Source organism: Dryobates pubescens, chromosome 3, assembly GCF_014839835.1.
Source record: "Dryobates pubescens isolate bDryPub1 chromosome 3, bDryPub1.pri, whole genome shotgun sequence".
Taxonomy (NCBI): domain Eukaryota; kingdom Metazoa; phylum Chordata; class Aves; order Piciformes; family Picidae; genus Dryobates; species Dryobates pubescens.
In genome coordinates this window covers 47,124,352-47,148,273 of record NC_071614.1, presented here as the reverse complement: position 1 = coordinate 47,148,273, position 23,922 = coordinate 47,124,352, and the positions used below count along the sequence as shown (strand labels likewise).

Here is a 23,922-nt window from a genome sequence, read left to right as displayed (position 1 = left end):
GGTTTCTGTAAATTTAACCTTGCTGTTCTCAGATGTGCTCAAAACGCTCTTACCATTCTAGGTGAATAGTCTCATCATACCCCCTAGCCTGTCCTTCTGACCAAAAAGGTCCTCATTCTACATCTCCAGGTGCTTCAAAATATTCAGAAGAATCTTACTTATGCTTATGCTTTTATCACCAAGAGCCTTTGGGGAATGCTTCTGTCCCATGTACCAGACCACTGAAAAATCTTTCATCTCTAAGCAGACCATGATACCAACATTTCCTGCCTTCTGCCCGCCATCAACAAACCACTACTTGCACACATTCACCCAAACTACTGCTCTTAGAAGACATGTGCCAAGCATATGTGCAACTCTTTCTTGTTGATCTCTTTAATATGTCTTAACATATTTTTAATCTTAGTGTCCTCAGAAAAACTGTAAACAGCTAGGTTATTGCTTCATTAGTTCCTTATATGCTACCTCTACTGTAAATACTGCTGAGCTGTATAAGAATGAGTATGTCCATGTTCCAGATTCAAACCAAATTTTTACAGTGATTTGCTAATTCACAGGCCCAGTGCTAATGATTGCACATCAATGGCTATAGGCATATAAGTGATAATATAAATTAATACTAAAGAACTAATTACATAAAATAATGCTAAACAAATTTTGCCCATGGTCCTTCATCTGACAGTGGTCTTATATTGATGTTTGGAGATGAATGAAGGCAGGACAAACACACATAGCAAACTCATGTCAGCATAAGGACATCCAAAATCAGACAATAGCTCTGGCATTTCATGTAACTATCAGTGATCTCTCCTCTATATGTGACCACTGTTCCCTAGAATCTAAGAGAGTGTAAAGTGATGGCAGACATTTCTGACAGCTGAAGAAAGATAACTCAATATTGTTATCCAGAACCTGTTGAGGCCTTTGATGATCCTTATTGCCCTTCTCTTGACATTCTTCTGTTCTGCCAAATGTTTCTGAATATAACAGCACAGAGTACTGAAGAAGACAGCAAACCACTTTATGAAGTAACACATAAGCTTTATGAAGTAGCACATTGAGCTTCTGTGTTTGTTTTTCTGTTTGCTTCCTTATAATTGCTAGTATTTGATTTGCTCTCTGACCACTGAACAATAAGCTAGTTCTTTCACAGAACTGTCACTTATAACCCCAATCTTGCTCCTAAGGGATAAGAGTTAGCTTGGTCTTAAAAAAACAAGAATATTTTTCTTTCAGATTGGAAGTCCCACAAAAGCCTCAGGAATGTCTCTCAAATAACCCTGTTATACTTTAAAAGGTGGTTTATTATTGTAATTTAAAAGGAACACAGAATAAAATATTGAGTGAAAAGCCTGAAATCTTTTTATGGAGGAGAAATCTATGATGATCAGCTACTGTTTTTATCAGTTTCCTAAGCTTTTGTGCTTAAATAGGAATGTCAAGTGGCATGCACATATGTGCATACAATCTTGAGTTACTTTCCTGGGAATGTAGAAAAACTGTTTTACATTTAGCAAGGTTTAGCTTCACCAAGTTTCCTTAATAAAACACAGTTTGGTAAAGATATAAACCATCACATTAAAACACCCATACAGATTTATTCTGAGAGTAAACTATGTACAAAATGTTCTGATAAGACAACATTTTTTATCCTCCTCCCCGCAGTTACAAGAGAAGGATTTAAGGCAGAAAGCAACAGGGGACAGTTTAACCATTATGTATACTCTCAGGGATCTCTTGCACCAAGCTGGGGGCAGGAGTTGATCTGCTAGAGGGTAGAGAGGCTCTGCAGAGGGACCTCCACAGGCTGGGCAGATGGGCAGAGTCCAACGGCAGGAGATTTAACACATCCAAGTGCTGGGTTCTGCACATTGGCCACAGCAACCCCATGCAGTGCTACAGGCTGGGGTCAGAGTGGCTGGAGAGCAGTCAGGCTGAGAGGGACCTGGGGGTGCTGGTTGATGGTAGACTGAACATGAGCCTGCAGTGTGCCCAGGCAGCCAGGAGGGCCAATGGCATCCTGGCCTGCATCAGGAACAGTGTGGCCAGCAGGAGCAGGGAGGTCATTCTGCCCCTGTACACTGCACTGGTTAGGCTGCACCTTGAGTCCTGTGTCCAGTTCTGGGCCCCTCAGTTTAGGAAGGAGGTTGACTTGCTGGAGCGTGTCCAGAAAAGGGCAACAAGGTTGGTGAGGGGCTTGGAGCACAAGCCCTATGAGGAGAGATTGAGGGAGCTGGGGTTGCTTAGCCTGGAGAGGAGGAGACTCAGGGGTGACCTTGTTGCTCTCTACAACTACCTGAAAGGAGGTTGTAGTGAGGCGGAGGTTGGTCTCTTCTCCCAGGCAACCAGTACCAGAACAAGAGGGCACAGTCTCAGGCTGCATCAGGGGAGGTTTAGGCTGGAGGTTAGGAGGAAGTTTTACACAGAGAGAGTGATTGCCCATTGGAATGGGCTGCCTGAGGAGGTGGTGGGGTCGCCGTCGCTGGGGGTGTTCAGGGCGAGGCTTGACAGGATGCTTGGTTGCATGGTTTAGTTGATTGGGTAGTGTTGGATGATAGGTTGGACATGATGATCTCGAAGGTCTCTTCCAACCTGGTTAATTCTATTCTATTCTATTCTATTCTAATTTTATTTGTTTCTTCTCTGTATTCCTATCTCTGAAATCTTCTCAAAGCAGTGGAAGGATCCTTCACAAAAAGAGAGACTTGTTATTGCTTTGAGAGAGATCTTGGTAAATCCCTGAATGTATCAGACACTTAAATGCACATGGGCAGAACAGTACATTCAAAGTCAATTAGCTTGAAATTATAAATATGTTCAGGTGCTATTTTAGATTAGACACTACAGACAATATGTAGCCTTGGCTCCTACAGCTCACTGCATTTTAACTCGAAAAGGCTTTAGCTCAGTCACACAAGAACAACAAAATTTTTGAAATGTTTTGTCCCTGTTCAGGAACAAATCCATTCTTTTCTGTTTTTCTAAGATGAAAATTGCAAATTGTGATAATAAAACTGTAAAATCTTTCGTATAGACTGTTCCCTACCTCTCTTTTTAAAGTCTGTTTGTATAGATATTTAACTTGGAAGAATTTTTCAGATCTGCTCAACTGTGTACCATAACAGGTCTGAAGCAGAAAGGTAAGGAAAGAGCATAAACAAAAACAAGGTACCCACACTTCTGTCAAGAAGGTATTTTCCTGAATTTGTTTCAATATTTAGAGAGGGCCTATAACAAAGATAATCTTTTTAAGCAGGGCATGTTGTGCTAGGACATGGAATGGTGGCTTTAAACTAAAAGAGGGGAGATTTAGACTAGATACAAGGAAGAAATTTTTTTTCAATGAACATGGTGAATCACTGGCACATGGTTGTCCAGAGAGAATAGAATAGAATAGAATAAAGCAAGTTGGAAGAGACCTTCAAGATCATTGTGTCCAACCTATCATCCAACACCACCTAATCAACTAAACCATGCAACCAAGCATCCTGTCAAGCCTCGTCCTGAACACCCCCAGCGACGGCGACCCCACCACCTCCTCGGGCAGCCCATTCCAGAGGCGGCAGGTGACCCATCCCTGGAAACTTTCAAGGTCAACCAGATAAGGCTGCTCCACCTTGAAGATGTCCCTGCTCACTGCAGGGGAGTCAGACTAGATGACTTTTAAAGGTGCCTTCCAACACAAACCATTCTATGATTCCATACAGTTCTTGGTGGAGCGAGGGCTAACCATTGGTCAGAATTAGTCTCAATGTTCATTTTACTTCTTTAAAAAAAATAGTCCTGTTACTTTCATCATTAAAAATGCCAGGCCATTCTGGGACACACTTGTTTTTACTTTTCCAAAATGCAATAACTTTTTTCCTTTTAAAAAGATCCTTACATGATAATGAATAAAAACCACAACATCCCTTTTAATAGTGAAACAAGTAATTGTTGTGATTAAAATCCTCTAAGCATTCAATCCGTTCAAGATAGCTGTAAGAAAAGGCATATATTTACAGAAACTTTGATGCTCTTTCAGCTGTTTACTCACCCATTTCCTGTCTGGTACTGCAGATTCCTGTCCCATATTTTTGTAACTCTATGGTCACTGTTTTCAATGCATTAACATCTGTTTCTGCAAAGCCGAGGTAGTTATAAGAACCCATATTGATTACATTCTTGATAGTCCTTCCTGTAAACCTAAAATTAAGACAAATTTTGAAGAATAGTGCAATTTTACCTCCAAACCCAAACAAAAAGGAAAGAAAAATTGCCAAAATTTCTCCCCCCAAATTTGGTTGCATTGTCAGATTCCTATTTGGGAATTTATAATCTTGATAGTTCAATGTCCTAAAAGCTCATCCAGCCTTTCCTTTTCCTAACTAAATACTACCTCCTGTTTAGACTGTTTTACAGATTTCAAGCTGTAGATGGCAATATACTGGTATTGGGTGAAATGGTGCTTTTATGAATATAAATAAACAGATCTAAAAGTTTATATAGGTAACAACTCAGAAACACCATTTCCCAGACAAATTGTCAACAGCTTCCTTAAAGTCAAAAGTGTTCATACACAGAGAAACTAAAGAGAAAGAAAGTGGTGTAGAAACACTATGATACCTCCTCAATAATCTGAAACATAACCAACCTACACATTGCTTATGTGGTGAATTTGCATATCTAACTCAGCAACATTTGCAATACACTGAAATCTTCAAACTATAAAGTGCCTGAAACTCACTGACAAAGACTTATGTAAGAAGTCGCATTTATGCAATGCAAGAAATTATGATTTAAATCCTAACCAAGGGATAACAACAAATTCTGCTGCAATATTCTGTTTAAAGGTCTGTTGTTATAAATGAAGCATAAGCCTACTTGTGCTGATGCAGCCAAGCAAAATCCATCTGTTACAGAATTCAGTCCCCTCCACACTGCATTTCCAAACAATATTCAGAAGAAAGATTGTCAGCACTCAACTGATTTCAGAAAAAAAAGTAAAAAATGCTGGTGTAGATTAGTCAGGGGTCTAGGCACAAGGGGCTAGGTGCAACTTTCTGTTGCAGATCACAGGAACACATAATCACGGAATGGTAGGGATGGAAAGGGACCCCTGGAGCTCCAGTCCAATATCCCTGCTAAAGGAGGTTCACCTAGAAGAGGTTGCGTGGGAGCACATCCAGGCAGGTTTTTAATATCTCCAGAGATGGAAACTTCACAACCTCTCCACGCAGCCTGTTCCAGTGTTTTGTCACCCTCACAGTAAAGAAATCTTTTCAGACAGAAATTCCCATATCAGGAGTATTCTTAGAAAGCTGACAGCTGCAGAATATAAGCTGACTCACCTAAATGTCCAGTTGTAATCATCTGTTACGCGTTCCATGAGGTCAAATTGTGGCCCCGGGACACTACAAATTGGACGATTCCAGTTATCCCGTATTCTCATGTAGAGGTTTCTGGTATAAAAGTTCTCAAAATCTTGATAAAGTGGCACAAAATCCTGGTATGAAAACAGGTACAGGGTTATGTTGCTAGGAAGATGTCCACTTCTGTACCCAAGTCATTCTCATCAAAAAGGATAAACTGATTAATTAGCAAACAGAGAGTTGTAACAGCCATGTCACAAAGAACTCCAATCATCAAATATCTTATTTGAATTCCTTTGAAATATAATGGTGGCTTTTTTTTTAAGGGGTGAATGTTATTGTTTTGTTGGACCAGATTGTAAAACTTCTAGGATGCTAGAAGTTCTTGGGTAATTCTTGGGTGCTCTGTGACTGGCAGTTCAGCAATCTGAGTCAGCAAATACAAAGATTTCAGCACTGCCTATCACTGGAAAGGATGAACTTAGACAGTCAGATAGCACAGAGGAAAACTGGGGTTTAAGAAATTTAGAAAGATTTAACATGAAGGCATTTCTGAGTTTTGTTTTTCAGAGGATTGACTTAAAACACTGCGATTCTACTTTATGAAGAGTGACTATTCAAACATCCTTAGAACAAGATAAAAATCTATGTGGGTGAAAATTGTGAATTTACATATATATACAGGCACATATTCATACACGTTTAACTGCATTGCAGTGCAGGTCATTCCTCTCATCCCTATGCAGTCTTCCCTAATTTGAAAGCTGTGTGCCTTATGACTTGGGTAGGTTATCACACAAAACATGCAAGCAGGAAAACTCAGCTGTGGATACATAACGCCTTTTCATACATACTTTTTGTTCTTCTCTTTCTGCAGCAATGTTACGTTTTTCTAGTCCCCAGGCTCTCATAAAATCTCGCAGGTAGCCAAATATTGTTCCCACTCCAAAACCCAGGAAAGTAAGAACAGCAACATACATTGGTGCCTGTTCAAAGTGCTCAATAAATGTTTTTTTGTAGAGAGTTCCATTTGATACGCCATTCTTCTGAAAATACAGAACAGAAACTTGTGATTAATGAATTGCATCTCATCAAAACTTTCACCTTAAGCAAATCTTTCCCTCTAATATGCCACGAAATAGGAGACACATTCAGACCCCACTCTATCAGCTGAAGAGGAGGACCTTTAACACTGCAGTTGTTATTGGCCACCACAAATACCTTCCATTTTCTCTCCTCTGCGCCAATATCCTCAACTGCAGGTGTCTTTAACACCACTCCCTTGTCTATTTTGAAACATATGAAACTTTTGAAAGAATGGCAACATATCGTTGTGCAATTGGACAATTATTTCAAAGTTAGTTAAATGGAAACAACAATGGCCTGGTCTTGCAAGCCAGAACTATAAAAAGGGAAGGGCAGCATTAAAAACGCACCAACACTGTGCCTGACTCTGCTTCTGGGTCTTGTGTAACCTGTTGCAGCAACTAACCTATATGCAACAAATCCTGTCTAATATAGGGCACCTTTATACATTCTTCAGATCTGAAGAAGTATCCAAAACAGCTATGACCCCATCCTCCTATTTCTGGTCTGATTCCACAAATGCTTTAAATCATATTTTCACTGACCTTGACCATATTTCTAAGAGTAAAATTGGAATTAGTGAATCTGTTGACAAGCAACTTCTAGAAAATTACAACCACAGGTGGATAAAATATCTTGTCTTGAAAATATTCTAAAATTTCCATTTTCAAATTAAACAAATCTGAGTTTCTCAGTGGTAGTCTTCTTAAACCAACTTATATTCAGTAGGCTTATTGGACTCTTCATTGGAAGAAAGCTAACTCCCTTATTTCTAGCATTTAAAGCTAGTGTCTGTTCAAAAATAACTAAATGCAATCCACAGAAATTAGGGCTCTCTATAAAAAACCCAAACCAACAAAAACCAAAAGCCAAAGCAAAAAAACCCCACCAAAATGACAACTCCACAAAACTTCCCAAACAGAAAAAAGACAAACACAAGACATAGAATTTTAGCCTATTATAATACAAGACTACTGCCATATGAAGAAATACTATTACTACATTTCAGCCTGTAGGATGGAGGAACTAAAAATGAGTAGGTGATCTATTTGTTCAATACAGCAAGCTGAAATAGAATAACCACATTAAGAACAACTGCAAATTCATTTAATTTGTCAGACCTAGAGTATTATTGATCTGCACACAGCATTAAAATGGCTTTATTCTCAAAGAATTAGAAGGAAAGAAGATACAAGAGTGAATGAAGAAAGAGGAAAGAAGGCAAAAAGAAAAAAAATCAGAGAGAAAAGGGGAGGGGAGAAAAAGAAAGAGGGGGAGGGAATGAAAGAGTTCACCACAACATAGACTATAATAATTTTGAGGGAAACCCATAAAAGGAAAAAATTGCTGATGGGGCTAAACAGAACCACACTTAGTCTTTGAAAAGACTTACTGCCCTGAAAGGAAGAAGGGATGCAGGGCTGGCTCTCATCAGGTATGGGTAGGCTTTTGAAGCAAAGATCCTGCATCAAGCTAATTGCTCTTTTAGAGCAACTTATTTACCATGAAAAACATTATATGAGGATGAGTTAAATACATGGTCAATTCATATTTCACATGAGCCACAACAGCTGTGTGCACAGTGACAAGATAAAGTATTTCATCAGGATTAAGCTCAGTCATATTACCTTACATTTGCCATGGGCTAGGAGCCTACTTATGGTCGTCTATGTCAATTCAATCAACATTGTACCTTGTCAAACTGTGATGATGTGATAATGCACCTGAGAGAATTAGGATGATTATTCTGTTTATTGATTTTATTAGGAAATGCTTTTTTATCTGTCTTCCTGGGAAGCTCCTATCAAAACTCTGCGTTGCAAAACTCTTCCTGCACAGTGTAACTCTTTTGTGGAACTCTCTTTCCAGCTGCTGCTGTTTTATGCTGTCAGTATGACATATGCATTTAAACATGAAACCTGTGTAACCTACTATCCTTAATACAAACAGCTAGTAGTAAAAGGCATCAATAGCAGCAGAGTACTAAGAACATGGAGCCAGACTGTGACCCATACTGTCTGGTCCATGAATGATGAGTCTTCAAAAGTTAGTCCAAGGCTGGGAGAACAACTTTAAAAAAATAATTAAAAAATACAGGAAATCTTGTCTGGAAACAAAAGTGAGCAAAACAAAGAGCATTCATTCATCCTAGGGACCTTCCCAAAATATATAGAAGGTCTCAGGACTGGAATACCCAAAACAAGAGAATTTACTGCCTCTGGAGAGTGCCAGTTGGGTGCTTTCGTGCTGTACTTTAAATCCAAGCATTGGGGTGTGGGTGACTGAACATCATGAGGAAATCCAATAATTTCCACTAACCTAAATGGTCAGTGGATGAATGATTTCTATTTTGCATTACCTCACTGCTGATTTTTTACATTTATCAAGAAATTTTATCTAAGAAGAATTTGGAACTGTGCATGAAAAGCATCTAGACAGTGAAGATAAACGTAATTAAGCTGTTGCTGGCACCAAAATCTTCTACAAATGTCTGAAATGATTCAGAGATCACTAGTTACGCACTGGGTGCTTTGCTGAGTTGTACGCTCACAAGTATATTATTATCTGTAATAACACCTGTAGTAGGCAGTATATTTTCTAGCTCCATACCTCAACTGTTGCAATCCTATGTAGCAGATGATTTGCCAAAGATTCAAAAAGAACCAAACCAAACCCCAAACCTGAACGATGAATTCCCTGGCATACTCTTTCAACTTCCAACAATCAGTGGATTTGAGATTTCATCAGCCTGAGATTGTGTTATCATATTTAATCGTCACTGGGGAAGAAATACATTTATTCATCAGTTGTGAATCCAGATACTGCAGAAGTCAATTGTCAATTTCAACAATTGATTAAAACTGATAAAAAGTTATTTCCTTTTTTAATTTTTTTTTTTTTTTAATGGCATACATTTGCCTGATAATTTAATTGGACAATTTACTTTAACCACTGATGTCTGGTTAGCTTTTCCACTCAACCAATTATTCAACTTACATTTTCTTTGTACTTAAATGACCTCTGCCTCTCCACTTGTCTCTTTTCCTAAACTGAAGAACCTGAATCTATGGATTGCAATCTACTCTAGCATCCTTGTCCTTATATATAGATAGATTTGAGGCTCAACGTCCTTTTCACTCTGTAAAGATCCAGAATACCTTTTTGAGATGCAGAGGGAGGGAATTAAAATTACATTCTAACACTTGGGGCAACATTTTGAGTTTCTACATCTGCAAATCCCCTTTCAAGGGATTCTCAGCTTTCTATTTTCCTATCTTGCAGAAGTTCACAGTTTCAGAAGTATCTCTAATGATTACAATATATCTTTCCTTGGTTGCAATACACATCTAATTTAGAGCACACTATTTGTGCATTCTTAAGGACATTTCCACTTCAATTCATTCACTTTGAGTTTTTTAATGGCCTGCAATTTTGTCTACTGTTTTATCATCATGACACACTACCAACAAGAACTTTCTGCAATGCTTGTGGTATAAGAATTTAGGATTGTCAACACATATTGTTGCCTATTTTTCCAGAGTATTGTCATCATGTGAGACAGCACAGGTACAGTAAGAGACCCCTGGGGGACACCACTCCCTGCACTTTCCTGTTCACCTTTTCAAGAAACATTTCTCATTACTAACCCCTCATTTCTCTGGCAAAAAGGGTAGCTTAGGCAGTAGCCCAGAGTTACTCAGCAATTTTTTGTTCAGTTTCCTTTAAAAATCTTGGATAAATATGTTTTGTGATACATTAATCCATATTTTACTGGCTTGTTTTAAAAGTTCTCTTGGCATTCCAAATCAAAATAGTTTCTCAGTAGTCTGCTACATGAGCATAGTTTATGGGAACAAATATAAAGAATCTACTAACACAATGCAAAGACATCCAATGCAGAAAGGCTATATTGACATTCAAAACAAATGGCTGTTTTGCCACAAGTGTGACAAATCTAGGATTTTATTGGCTTCTCAGAAACCAAAAGCAACATCTGAATATGCCAGTTCTGTCTGTTGATTCTCTGCTTAGCTTACTAAATCGTGTTTCTTGTACTCTCTTGATACTGGCAGCCTGGCCTTTTAACTCTGTAGTACATAGTTACAGAGAATCCGTGTCAGCGGATTTGGCAGAGGCCTTAAACCACAGCTGCAAATTGGTTTCCAGTAAGACAATCACAGCAAGAGAATTCCTGGGCAAGATTTTGATTCCAAGAACTCAACAGGAAGGATGCCAATACAGTAAAGTCAGTTTTAAGTGCCATACCTCTTAGATCCTTTATTATTATTATTTATTTGGGATGGCATTCAACAAGTCCAAGTGCCGGGTGCTGCACTTTGGCCACGGCAACCCCATGCAGAGCTACAGGCTGGGGTCGGAGTGGCTGGAGAGCTCCCAAACAGAGAGGGACCTGGGGGTGCTGATTGACAGCCACCTAAACATGAGCCAGCAGTGTGCCCAGGTGGCCAAGAAGGCCAATGGCATCCTGGCCTGCATTAGAAATAGTGTGGCCAGCAGGAGCAGGGAAGTCATTGTGCCCTGTACTCTGCATTGGTTAGGCCACACCTTGAGTGCTGTGTCCAGTTCTGGGCCCCTCAGTTTAGCAAGGACATTGAGACACTTGAACGTGTCCAGAGAAGGGCAGCAAGGCTGGGGAGAGGCTTTGAGCACAAGCCCTACGAGGAGAGGCTGAGGGAGCTGGGATTGTTTAGCCTGGAGAAGAGAAGGCTCAGGGGTGACCTCATTGCTCTCTACAACTACTTGAAAGGTGGTTGTAGACAGGAAGGGGTTGGTCTCTTCTCTCTAGCAACCAGCACCAGAACAAGGGGACACAGTCTCAAGCTGCGCCAGGGGAAGTTTAGGCTTGAGGTGAGGAGAAAGTTCTTCACTGAGTGAGTCGTTCGTCATTGGAATGTGCTGCCCAGGGAGGTGGTGGAGTCACCGTCCCTGGAGGTGTTCAAGAGGGGACTGGACATGGCACTTGGTGCCATGGTCTAGTCATGAGGTCTGTGGTGACAGGTTGGACTTGATGATTTTTGAGGTCTCTTCCAACCTTAGTGATACTGTGATACTGTGATTCCATAGTTACCCAAAGTATTTTGGAACTCTCCCCTAATGAAGAATCCCCTTCTGAATGCCCTCAGCTTTTAAAAAGGAGAAATTAACACACAATCTAACAGTGCTATCAGAGTGGGCATCAAAATACTGGATATAAAGAGATAGAAAATGTTAATCGAAATAGTTTATTCTAGTAATAATGTAAGCTATTCTTGAAGTTTATTAAGCAGACTCCTAGTAATCCATTGAAAAGTAATAGTTACAAAGCATGATATTTGCATTAGCACAGAAAAACAGAAGGTTGATATTCAATAGCTCAAATGATACTCAAATGTTTGCTCATACTACTCTAGAAGTGAGAAGAGAATCTTTTTCATTGCATTTTGGTCCTGCAGCCTCTGGAATAGTGCTAGTTGGCATGAGCCATATTTGTATTGAGAGAAAGGGTAAGAACTGAATAGCATAGACAGTGCCACAGTATTAAATGTGTGTTGGCCCAGATAAATTTACTAGCCAATAGGTAACTTCACATGGTGCCATAATTAAGGAGTGAATCTATGTGAACAGAGTTGGGTCAAGGAAACTGAGACCCATTTTTAGACTTGTTTTCATGCAAACCTGTTCTGTAAAGGCAACATAAACTCTATAGAAGACCAGAAGTCCTAAACTGCTTTGTGAAGCCTTTTTTAAAATTAAATAGCTTCTGAGCTATTATGCCTCTTCCAACACAGCAGCATTAGGTGCAGCAGCTGTATTCTTGAAATAAAACTAGTGGGAGAATAATAGTCTTTATCCTTACATATATGATCCCAAGCAGGAATAAAATCTGATGCAGAGGCTGATGAAAGTTGATTTTACTCCCCCTCAGTTTATGAGGACTCTTCATAGATATATGAAGAGATATGTGTTGAAAATTGTGAACCATGAAATAGCTGCATTTGCTCAATATCTGATAGATTTCAAGATCCTTTTGAAATCTTGATCAGATTAATGCATTGCTACAGCTAAGAATTGGCAGAACAAACTGATAATCATTGATGCAACATCTGACTGTTTGCAGAAGATTTGATTCTTTACAGATTCTTCTGCCCTAACATTAGAAGAAAAGCACCAGGGACAAGACTCTAAACATAGGTGATATTAGATGTCCAAGGATGTGAGACAGACAGGTGGGGAAAGCAGGACCTGTAGAGGCATATACCCTACTGGAGCAGAAGCCAAAGATGGAGTACCACAGGGTTCCATTTTAGCTGTCAGAAGGGTATGGTCTAGCTGAATCCTACTCAGAGCTTGTCACTGGATAGTTGTAGTTCAAAGTGGCTAGTGTGCAATTCTGTACCCTGTGAATGATTGCCATCAGAAGGCTGGGTCTCAAAGAATAAAACCATCAAGCTCTATGCAAACCCACCAGGTTGACTGTCATAATCATTAGGTTTTCCCCAAATTGCCATACCTAGGCATACAATAGACACTGGGGAATGGTGGCATGCAGTCTGCAGGGAAAGAAAAATCAGAAATATCCTATAATGAATACAATGCCGACCTGAATTGCAATTACTTCTCTTCAGTAAAACTACAAATCTCTTCAGTTACTGGCAATGATATCTTTTATGTATGTGGTTTCTTTTCTGCTACAACACATTTCAGCTCCTACAGGCTCAAGTTTCTAAAATGTAAACCAGAACTGGTTACATGGGGAATTCATTGTTTACTGAACTGCATAGGCAACACCTAAAATTAGTTGTGAAATTTCTGTCTAGAAAGTGTTAAAATGAAGGTCACAGACTCTTGCAATATGACAAAGCCAAAAGAAAGTATAATCTTCAGACAACACAAACTACAAATAGCAACCAAGCCAAGAAAATGTTAGCTCTTATTACTGTGTGTCTGCGGAATCGCTCTTCAGACTGACTATTGATTTCTGCCCAAGTTTCAAAATGTACCTGCCAGTAAGGCAATTGATAAAGACTAAAAATAAAATTTCCAAGACTGTCTAGAAGTTTTAGGAAACATAAGACACCTCTACAACAACTTAGGAAGCCATGTGCTTCCCAGAGGTTGAGAATTCAACTGCTCAGGAATGCGGAAAAGTTTGCTCCCTGTAAACAGTATAAACTGCTGCATTTTCTGTTCTGCTACTTGGTGTTTGTGTGAAGACTGGCTCCTTGCACCTGTATTTTCATAAGCACCAGGAAATGGTTTTCTGACTTGCTAATAAATTGTCATCCAATTACTGAACAAAACCTTTTATTCTCTCTGTACAAATTATTCACAGCTTACTCCAGGTAAATACCAATGAATGTATGAAAATACAAGATCTTCACCTTCCAGACTTGCATCATTTTTCCAGTAAGCACTCCATGCATTCACCTTATAACAAATGCTTTCAGCAGCAAAATCAAGTCCTGCAATACCCACTATGGCACTAATAGAATGAAAGTGCAGATGTGAATGACAAACATCAGAAATAGTTAAATAGAAAGCATTACAAAACCCTTAATATATAATTTTCAGACTTCGATGTTAAAATGATACTTTTGAGTGCAACATAGGTGGTTGGAACGATGCATAAGACTTACTCAGGACCCTTTTCAGGAAGAAAAGGAGCTGGTAGAAGTCTAGAGACTTCAGTGGCAAGAGGTCCAAACTAGAACAGAGATGAGCTTGGAAAGTATGTGTTTCTTTGTCTTAGTTTGGTAAATTTGTGTGCAGTTATTTACATTCATTTGACACATTAGGATGTGAATTTATAGCTCTGAACACACTAGAAGCAATGGTTATTCCAGAATCTGCGAATGTTTGTTTGTAACTATTAAGCAAACTGTCACATGCAAATTTCACAAAAGCTACAGATGAGTACAGGTCTTCATCTGGTATGAATTTAGTCCAGCATGTTGCAGAATAGTCATACCACAGCGTTTGTGAAAAGGAAAGCCACATACATCTCTTTACAGTACAGAAGCTCGTAGTCATGCACCCAGACTCAGGAAAAATGCCAGTAGCAAACCATGAAATGCAATGTGATAATGGGGACAAAAATCTGTGAACACACTGCTTTGAGCTCTGTGTTTCAGAAATTCTGATATAAACCATAACAGTTACAGTCCAATACCAACTATCTAGGGCACTTACAATGAACGGTACACAGGAGATAAAAACCAAAAAATAATCACATAGTAAACTTTCCTCACAATGGCTTTACACATGTACATTGCAAGCAAGAGAAAGCAGTATGTATCCCTGATACAGTCATTACTCTGCCATTACTGCAAGCAAATTTGAAGCGGACTCAACTAAGAAGGTAAGAAGGCAAAAACAGAGCTGAAGCTTATGGTAAGTGACAAGATTCACACTGTCTGGCCACATCAAAATATCATTCAAATCTATGGCTTGGGTTTTAATAATAAACAAACAAACAAACAAAACAGATGAGGATAAAGTGGTATCACTTCAAAGGCTGTTAATTTCTACTAATTCTAGAAGTGATATAGCATTTAGAAATTCATTGTATGGATTTCATACACGTTTTTACAAGAAACTAGTATTGGTTGAGATCAAGACTGTAAGTGAATGAGAAGATACTTGAGTTGATCCAACCAGACTGTTAGTGATTCTTTTTTTTTTTTCTCACTGAGGATTCTGAGCTAAAATCTACATATAGAAACCAACAAACTCAATTTCTGACACAGGGACTTTGCAAAGAACACCTGAAAGTGTTACAACTAGAATTAAATTGCTCTCCCTGCAAAATTTGCTTGTGGGGAAAAAACCTGTAGGTGAACACAGAGATCTTATTCACTAACCTTCGTAACTGAATCATCACCGGATCTCAGAACTTCTCCCAATATATAGTACAACAGCTTCAGACAAAGCCAGGATTTTGCACAGGTTATAAATGGATACAGTTTAATAATGAGACACTTATCCCGTGTCAGAATGGATGTGTCCCTGAACATTTCTGGATCATACAAAATACAGCACAATCTTCAATCTTAACATGTTAAAACTTCAGAAACAGTCTCAGGCCATCATTGGTTCTCAAGATGATAGCAAGAGTTTTGATAAAGGCTTCTGGAAGGCACAATATACCAGGACCCTTTTTAAAGGATCACAAATGTAATGGACAACATTCACACTTTCTTACCTAGAAGCTGCATATAATTAGAATAATTTACATATTATTCTAATTATGCTGAGATTTATGCACAGGTTCAGTTGTAAGTGTAGGCCTCCAAGACAGTCCTATTATGGCATGGGACTAAAGCGTATTTCAGAAGGGGAATGACAGAGAAAATCGTTGCCAATTCTGTTAATGCAGTCCAAGTTTTAGCTGGATTTATGCTATTTCTTTCAAATGGCATTTAAATACAAATCTTATGGCATGCCACAGACAGAGAGGAGAGCAAAATGTGAAACACCATAGTAAAAAATGAACAATTTAATGATGGGGAAAGCAGAATTTCCCAAGAGCAATGGGGAAAGAAGAAATCAGGATTTGTGCTGCTGGTTTTACAAGTGGGGGAATTAAAAACTCAGTAGGAAAACAACCATCTGGATAGACAAGGCACTTCTCTGAGGTAGGATAGGACTTGAGCATCAAAAAACCTTAACAAAAATGGGAAAAAATTGCAAAATTTAGAATAAAACCTCACTTGGCAGCAGTGCACATGGCATAATTATACTAGGATCAGAACTGGCATATGGTTTCAATCAGTTACGATTAAGTAATGACCACGTCTATGCTGATGGAATAGGAGTCCTCTGGAATCCTAGAGACAAAACAGTTCTGCAAAAGGTCTGCTGCCTCTTTCCACTGATTTAAATTTCTGCCTCACACTATTGGAGAAGATGATCTTGGCCTTGATGACTTCTTAATGTTTGTTCAATGGTAATGATATTTATTAATCATTATTAAATTGGCTAATTTGATCATAGAGCTCAAACCAAAATAATTGTATTTTGCTTTAATTGCTTGAAGACTAATACAAATAACCTAGAAATAAATTGTTGCACTGATTAATTTTTTTAGTACACCATACATTAAAAATGCTGTTTATAAGTAGTTCCAGTCACAGAATCTTCTGTAATTATCATGTTTGCAGAAGCCACCCTTAAATAAATGGTCTCCTCAGGTTTTATAGGAGTCTAGATATATACAAAAAAGAAAGTCCTCATCCCACCACTTACTAATTTTCATCAGTAGATCCACATCTACCTAGAGGCAAACACATGGGGAGGCTGTGTTTTTTGTCTAAAAATAAAAGAATCAGGAAAAAGAAGCACAGGAGAAATTCAAGACACAGAAACCAGGTGCAAGAAGACTGAAGGAAAGAAGGCTCACAGACCAACTTCAACCAAATCTGATGGAAGACATTAACTTTACTGGAAGCTTCAGCTGGAGAAGAGGAGACTCAGGGGTGACCTTATTACTCTCTACAACTACCTGAAGGGAGGTTGTAGACAGACGGATGTTGGTCTCTTCTCCCAGGCAAGCAGTACCAGAACAAGAGGACACAGTCTCAGGCTGCGCCAGGGGAGGTTCAGGCTGGATGTTAGAAAAAAGTTCTATACAGAAAGAGTGATTGCACATTGGAATGGGCTGCCTGGGGAGGTGGTGGAGTCGCCATCACTGGAGGTTTTTAGGAGAAGACTTGACAGGGTGCTTGGTGCCGTGGGTTAGTTGCTTTGGCAGTGTTGGATTGGTTGATGGGTTGGACGCGATGATCTTGAAGGTCTCTTCCAACCTGGTTTATTCTATGTATTCTATGTATTCTATGTATGAAAATGAAAATCTGACTTTGATAGTGCAAAGAGATTCAAATCCATGTGCTGAAGGAAAGACAGTGATAACCTAGCTCTTTCTCCATCCTTGGGGTGAATTGCAGAGGCCCAAGTGTAATGACCCATAAGCCAGCATCTACAGAGTTCTGAACCAGATTCAGCACGTTCTGTGTCATGCCCATCTGGGAAGCCAGGATGTAGGGAAGCTAGTATGTTCTGGAATGGTAGAAGATGTTGGACACAAACCAAAATAAAAATCAAGCTGCACTAGACCCTTTGCTGATGTTAAAACCAGCTATGGACATTCCGCAAGCCCCTGTTTTACCTCCGGTATTACTTCCTCCCATATTGCTGTGGAGCAAATTGCAAAACAATACTCAAAACACTTCTGCACCTTGAAGGGTATCTTAATTTGAAGGTTTCATTTATACTAATTATAAAATGGTAGAAAACAAGGGACATAGGAAAAGAAGGAAATGGAACAGCAGAATAAGAGATTTCAGGAGAGCACGATGACTCAAATAGCAGGCAACTCTACAGGAAGCAATATTAAAGCTAGAAGGAACTAAAAACACTGAGCCATCTCTTAAGAAAATAATATTAAGGGCAAAAGGACAAACTACTCTAGTGCTACTAAGCAACACACAGGTCTTGCCTGAAATATTCCAGCCATCTTCAGGCAATGCTTTTTAAGAAAGAAGAGTTGAACCAAATGGAGAGAGGTGTAGATAGAAGCACAAAGTTTGGTCAAATGAGCTATAAGGAAAGAACAAAAGAATCTTGTACTATCTAGTCTAAACAGAAAAGAAAACCAGCATGCCTGGCAGCCTTGGAGTATTCAAACATATAAAAGGAAACTGCAAGAGGAAGAGAATAATCTGTGTCCTGAAAATCATCAATACAATTAAATCACAGCCAAGGTGATGTAAATCAAATATCATAAAGAACTTTCTACTGACAAAAGCAGTTAAACATGAAGCTAGAACAATGGAGGTGTTTAATGTGGTGAGCATAAAAAAACCTCTGCCAGGAATAAGTTAGTAAAAGATATCAGAAAGCAGTGCTGCCAGTCTTTTAACAAAACCCCCCCACAGAGTGACACAGTTTATGGGACAAGAAGCTCCAGAAATAACCTTCCAGATATTGTAGCATAAAATTAGCCCTGTGTAAAACTAAGTTTGGCATTATTGGACTAGATGGCATCTCAAAACAGTTTTAAACCTTTTTAGCTATTTCCCCCATTTACCTTAGGTCCAGAAACCTCACTATGACATGAATCATGGAACAGAAAAGACCAAGCACTCCAACGACAGCCAATTGACATTTTACATGGAGTGAAATGCAAGCAGACAATGTGAACCTCTAAACCATGGATGCTGGAAGAAGGAAGTATATATCTAGAGTTTCTGTTTAAAATTAAATTAATATGACTCTGGATTTTGGCAACTGTCCTATTTTAAGAACTGGAATTTGGTTAGTACACTATAAACCCATGGACAAAGTTCAGACTGCACACTGTATGGGACTTTTCTGGTTTTTCTTTTGTGGCCACACACATCATTAACATCTTTATGTAGCACCATTCTGTTAAACCAGACCTCAGAGATATGATAATGTTTCTTTGACTTTTCCATTAATATAACACTTCTGTTCACACATCTGTGCCTGTGCTCCTGAATTTCACAAGTATGAGGTAGATCAGCAGTAGCTGGTCAAACAGAGGCTAGGCAGGGCCATCTAGAAGGGATGTGCTGAAGCTCTGGTCAGCCATACACTCTTCTTAGCTACCTGACACATTCCAGGATGACAGAAGATGCCTGTACAGAAATCTTATTTCTCAAATACAACTACTGCCAGCAAAACTCAGAGAGGAAGGCTCACCTTCTCTCAGAAAGGAAGGTAATTTTGAAGTCCTCTACAATGCAATGATTTCAAAGTACTAGTAAAACAAATAGTCTCATATTTCTGCAAAGAGGTAGTTGTGGTTTAAGGTCATGATAAGCAAGTTGCAATAAAACTTCACATGGAGGATAAATAAACCTTTTTCAGAAGACCTCACATTTCACCTCAACCCTTCCACATACACAAATATAAGAGAAAAAAAAATTACAAACCTAAACATGAAATTAACATTGTGCTTTTCTGTAATGGCTGCTACAAATGTGTTTGTGCAACGAAGCAAATAACAAGCAACTACAAAAGGTGCAGGTTTCTCTCTCAGCTGCAGTGGAGAGATGTCTCAAATTTATATTGACAACTTTAGTTTATCCAGCAGCTATTCTACTACATACATCCTACCATCTAAGCAGCAAAAATTTCATTTACTTCTTAGGAATACCCACCAGTAAAAAAAGAATATAATCTCACTAGCATGTCTCATGGTACAAAACAGTTGATAAAGAATTAATAAAGCTCAGTTACAGTAGAGAAAATTAATCAAAACTATTTCAGGTTTCATGCACAGACACTCTTCACAAAATCTAAGACACACCTGTAGGTAAAGATTCAGGTGTTTTAGACATAATGCTTCACATTCGAATCTGAAGAAATATTAGTGTAGTAACATCTTGTTTCACATTGCTTCGCATTCTACAGGGAAGGAACCTCTGTGTTCCCCTAATTCTCATACGGGAAATTAATTATCCTAAACTGAATTAAGAACTTTTATGTACCCATCCTAACAGCTTCCTTATGAATTAATGAAATAACTTTAGCCTGTGTAAAAAAACAGTTAAAACAAAATCAGAATGTCAAAGAGGACATAACAGAATAACTGTCACAATTCAAGGAGATCCCCCTTTGGGGACCAAATTCATGTCAGGGAGTATGGCTACCCCCTTTTTTGCTACCCTTTTAGAGGATCAAAGCTAACGTCATACAGCATAGCAGCTGATGGAAGATAGAAACTATTTCTAAAACACTATTTGCAGTTCCTACATCTTAACTTTTTTTCTGCATCCTGGTCAGGAGGAAGAAGGTGGAACCTCTTGGAAGAACACTCCGGTAGAGCTGCCCAAAAGGAGAGTGGAATCCAGGGTCTATCAGCAGGGGAATACAGCTAAGGCACTGTGAGCTCCAAAGAAAGCACAAATCAGTACTCAGGAAATGCAGTGCTGGGCACCAGCACAAGGCCCTAGAGAAACTGCTAAAACCAATGAATCTTGCTTTGAGAAAACCTAAACTGTCAGATGCAAAGGCTAAACTATGTAATCATCTTGGATTAAATAATTGGATGAATTATGGAAGGACCTAATGCTTTAACCAGCAGTGTTCCCACTCAGGGCTGGCAGGAGATCACACGTAATGCTCTCCACTGCCAAGTTACACTCCTTACTTTGCACTAAGTCAGTCCATGTGGCAGGTGATTTCTGCAATGCCTGAAGGCAAGGCCTTTTCCCAGTGACATGCAGGGGCTCCTGGCTCACAGCTTCCACAGGAGTTGGCATCATTGCCAGCAGCTTCCTCATGCTGAATTTTATAACAGCAGGATACCTTGGCAGCACTTTCCTTCTGTAAGAAGCAGTGGCTCTGAAATCAAACTCAGCTCAGAGCGGTGGCCTGGCTTGAGTCTTGTCTACATCCAGACAGAAAGAGATGGCGGTTCATATCTCCCTATCCACTTTTAGACTCTGATTCCTGAAGTGTACTATGAGGTCTAACTATAAAGAGAAATAAATGAGAGTTTTCTCCATTTGTCTGAAAGAGGGGTTAAGGCAGTTCAGAGTAAGTGAAGTGCTCAGTATAGCTATTGGAGCTGCTGTGTGGGAATGACACAGAAATGTAGAGTGAAAGGCATTGACTTCCTTGAGGGACCTTGAAAGATACCAACAAAGAGTTGTGCTCATATCAGAAGAGTCAAAGGAAAAGCATGCAGAGAGATTATACCTCTTCATGTCAGATACCCTAGGATATGAATTTGGTGGTCAGGTAATTTACTTGAAAGCTTGTCTTACCAAATACATCACTGCCTCATTCTCACAGAATCACTATAAGCCAAAGCATGGGTGTAAAAACCAGTATCCTCCATAATAATGTTCTCAATGAACAAAAAAGATTAGAAGTGTTTTTTGGAAAGAAAAAGCCCTCAACAATTGAAGAGTATACAAACTGGAATTCTACCATAAACATATTGTCCAAAAAGGTAGGCTTGGATAGACCTATCCACTGTATCCTAAAACTCCTTGAGGGCAGCCAAGTAGTAAGACTGGGTCCTACACTGTACCTAGAAAACTGAAAAAGCAACTGTCAGACAGCGCAGTGGTAAGTGAAGATATACAGGAAGGTATAGAAAATAAAAAATACAATGGTGCTTAAGGTTTGGATTATCAGTACTGTTTTGATGGGGATGGAACATCATATCTTCAAAGTACCCTCACTCAGGTGTATCGAACCACATAGATTACTCACATTAAAACAGAACATAACCTCTAGGGGAGTGAATTCCTGCCAAGAATATTTGACACAGGCATTCCTCTGCTGCCAGGAGAAAGGATCATAGACCACAGAATTTTGAAAGCTTTTTATTTTCAGTGGGAGCTATTAAAATTTTTTGACTTAGTTTGCAAGGCACAGCTGTCTGTAGTGAATGTTATAATTTTTTTCCTGTGCTGCAAACCTCAGCAGAAAAACGTGGAAGACTTGCATTCATATACCAAAACCTGCAGTTCTATTCTCATTTCCTAAGATCCATCTCAGTCCCTCAGACCTCAAATCTGCTTCAGGTGTCTTCAAGGACATAACACAGAGGAGATGACATTTCTGTAGAAATATTACATCCTGGTTTTGGATTTGGAAAGAAAATTACAAAATTTAAATATATTCTTGAAGAATACATGACAAAATGGATAAAAGCACTGTTTCTAGCCCAGATGAACAGAACAAGAGTGTTGCAAACATTTACAAAAAAGGTTCTACTAGAATTCTCCTAATGGGTAACAGTAAAACTGGCAGTAGCAGCCCCAGCAAGCACTGCTGCCTTTAACTAAACACTCAGTCAGCATCAAAACATTTAGTTTCAGAGTACTATGTGCTAGTCAGTACACATGCTAGCTGTGAAATAGCTCGTGTTTCTGTAGCTATCTGCCTGCAAGTTCTCTTGCTTTGCTATCTACAAAAAAAGGTAAGGGAAAAAAGAATCAACTCCCTTCCTTAAGAGATTGCAGCTTCTTATAGGTCTACATCTTTCCCTCCTTGCACTATTCCTTCCCCTCAGTTCCTGCCTTCATCCTGGCTGAGATCACCTGCCACAGACTCAACCCATCCACCTTTCACCTCCTCTTGGTTTTCTCTCTCTAGCCTCTGGCTATGTCAGCACCCATAAGGAGCTCGGCACTCCCCTGACCTAGTTCTCACAGTGCATTTTGCTTCCTCGGGCAGCTCCACCTCACTCCACCCGGGCAGCTCCTCCTCACTCCACCTGAGCACCACCACACTGCTGAGCACTGCTTGCTCCTCGGGACAACCAAGCAAGCCAGACTTACCAGTTCAACCACTGCTTTATCTCACACCCCCACTTCCACCCTGACTGGACAACTGTCACTTGTGAGACAGCTCTTTGTCCCGTCCCTTGACTAATAGAGATTTTACAGACCTTGACTTGAAAGTGAGAAGGAATTACAAATGTCCAACTGTGATTCCTTGCCCCTGATACTGCCACTTCAAAAATGAGGAATTGTGCCAGGCAGATATGTGATTCACAAATTGTGCTTTGCTCATAACAGATGTGAAAGTGGGACCCAAACCAAACTGTTTATAATTGCAACCTACTTGGCTTATGACGTGCATGGCTTTGTATCTAGCTGAGGAGTAATCTGAATACATGAAACTAACCAGTATCAGATAAATGAAATACTATGCAGCTCAATAATTAATTTTCTTATTCCAAAAGGGCCCAGTATCCATACATAAAGACCTCTTTCTGGCAGATTCAGGGACATCTTTCCCTTCTACATATATCTGCATAGTTCTGATTTCACCTCCCTCCAATCGTGTTTTTCAAAAGACAATGTTTTCAAGTTCTGGCACTGTTCTTACCTACTCAGTTGTTAAAACAATGCTGTTTATGAGCTTTGCTAAATCTTGTGCATTGGACAATATGAGCTGAAAAAACCTCCAAAAATCACAAAGTCCTGCTCATTTTTTGGGGGGATGATCTGCCAGAAAGTCTGAAGAGATAACACACAGATGTGTGTCTGCTTGTCTTAAACCATAGCTAAATGAGGCTAATAAAGAAATGAGACTCTAGCAGTTGTTTCAAGTTCAGAAAAATGTTCTTTGTCCAGTAACACAGAAAGTAACTGTGGTTCATCTGCCTGTATTAGGAGTTTAAAGGATTGTCTTTATTATCTGGGAGTTAACACCATTTCCTATTCCAAGAAGATATAGTTGGCAAGTAGGATTTGCTACACATGGTCAATGACCATCTCTCTTACTTCTGCTGATATATTGTATTGCAAACACTGTGTGAGCCCTGTGGAAATGGCTGATTTTTTTGGCTGCTCTGCTAAGTGGGCACGTAGCACAGCCAAGAATGCAACACACTGTGCAAGAATGACTAAATGCAGCCATGAAATGCTAGCCACAATCCAGAAAGATGTGCAGGGCTAGAAAAAAGGAAGCTAGGAATAAGCATCAAATAGTGAAGTGT

The 23,922-nt window shown here is 39.4% G+C and overlaps 1 protein-coding gene across 1 annotated transcript in view; it reads right to left on the bottom strand.

Annotated features, from left to right (window-relative positions):
* Positions 1-23,922, bottom strand: part of SPTLC3 (serine palmitoyltransferase long chain base subunit 3) — a 183,206-nt gene that overhangs the window by 56,566 nt on the left and 102,718 nt on the right. Inside the window, exons 4-6 of the mRNA XM_009906893.2 lie at positions 6,206-6,397; positions 5,331-5,485; positions 4,037-4,185 (exon numbers count right to left, since the gene is read on the bottom strand). Coding sequence (XP_009905195.1) covers positions 4,037-4,185; positions 5,331-5,485; positions 6,206-6,397 — 496 coding nt within the window. The remainder of the gene's footprint in view (positions 1-4,036; positions 4,186-5,330; positions 5,486-6,205; positions 6,398-23,922) is intronic.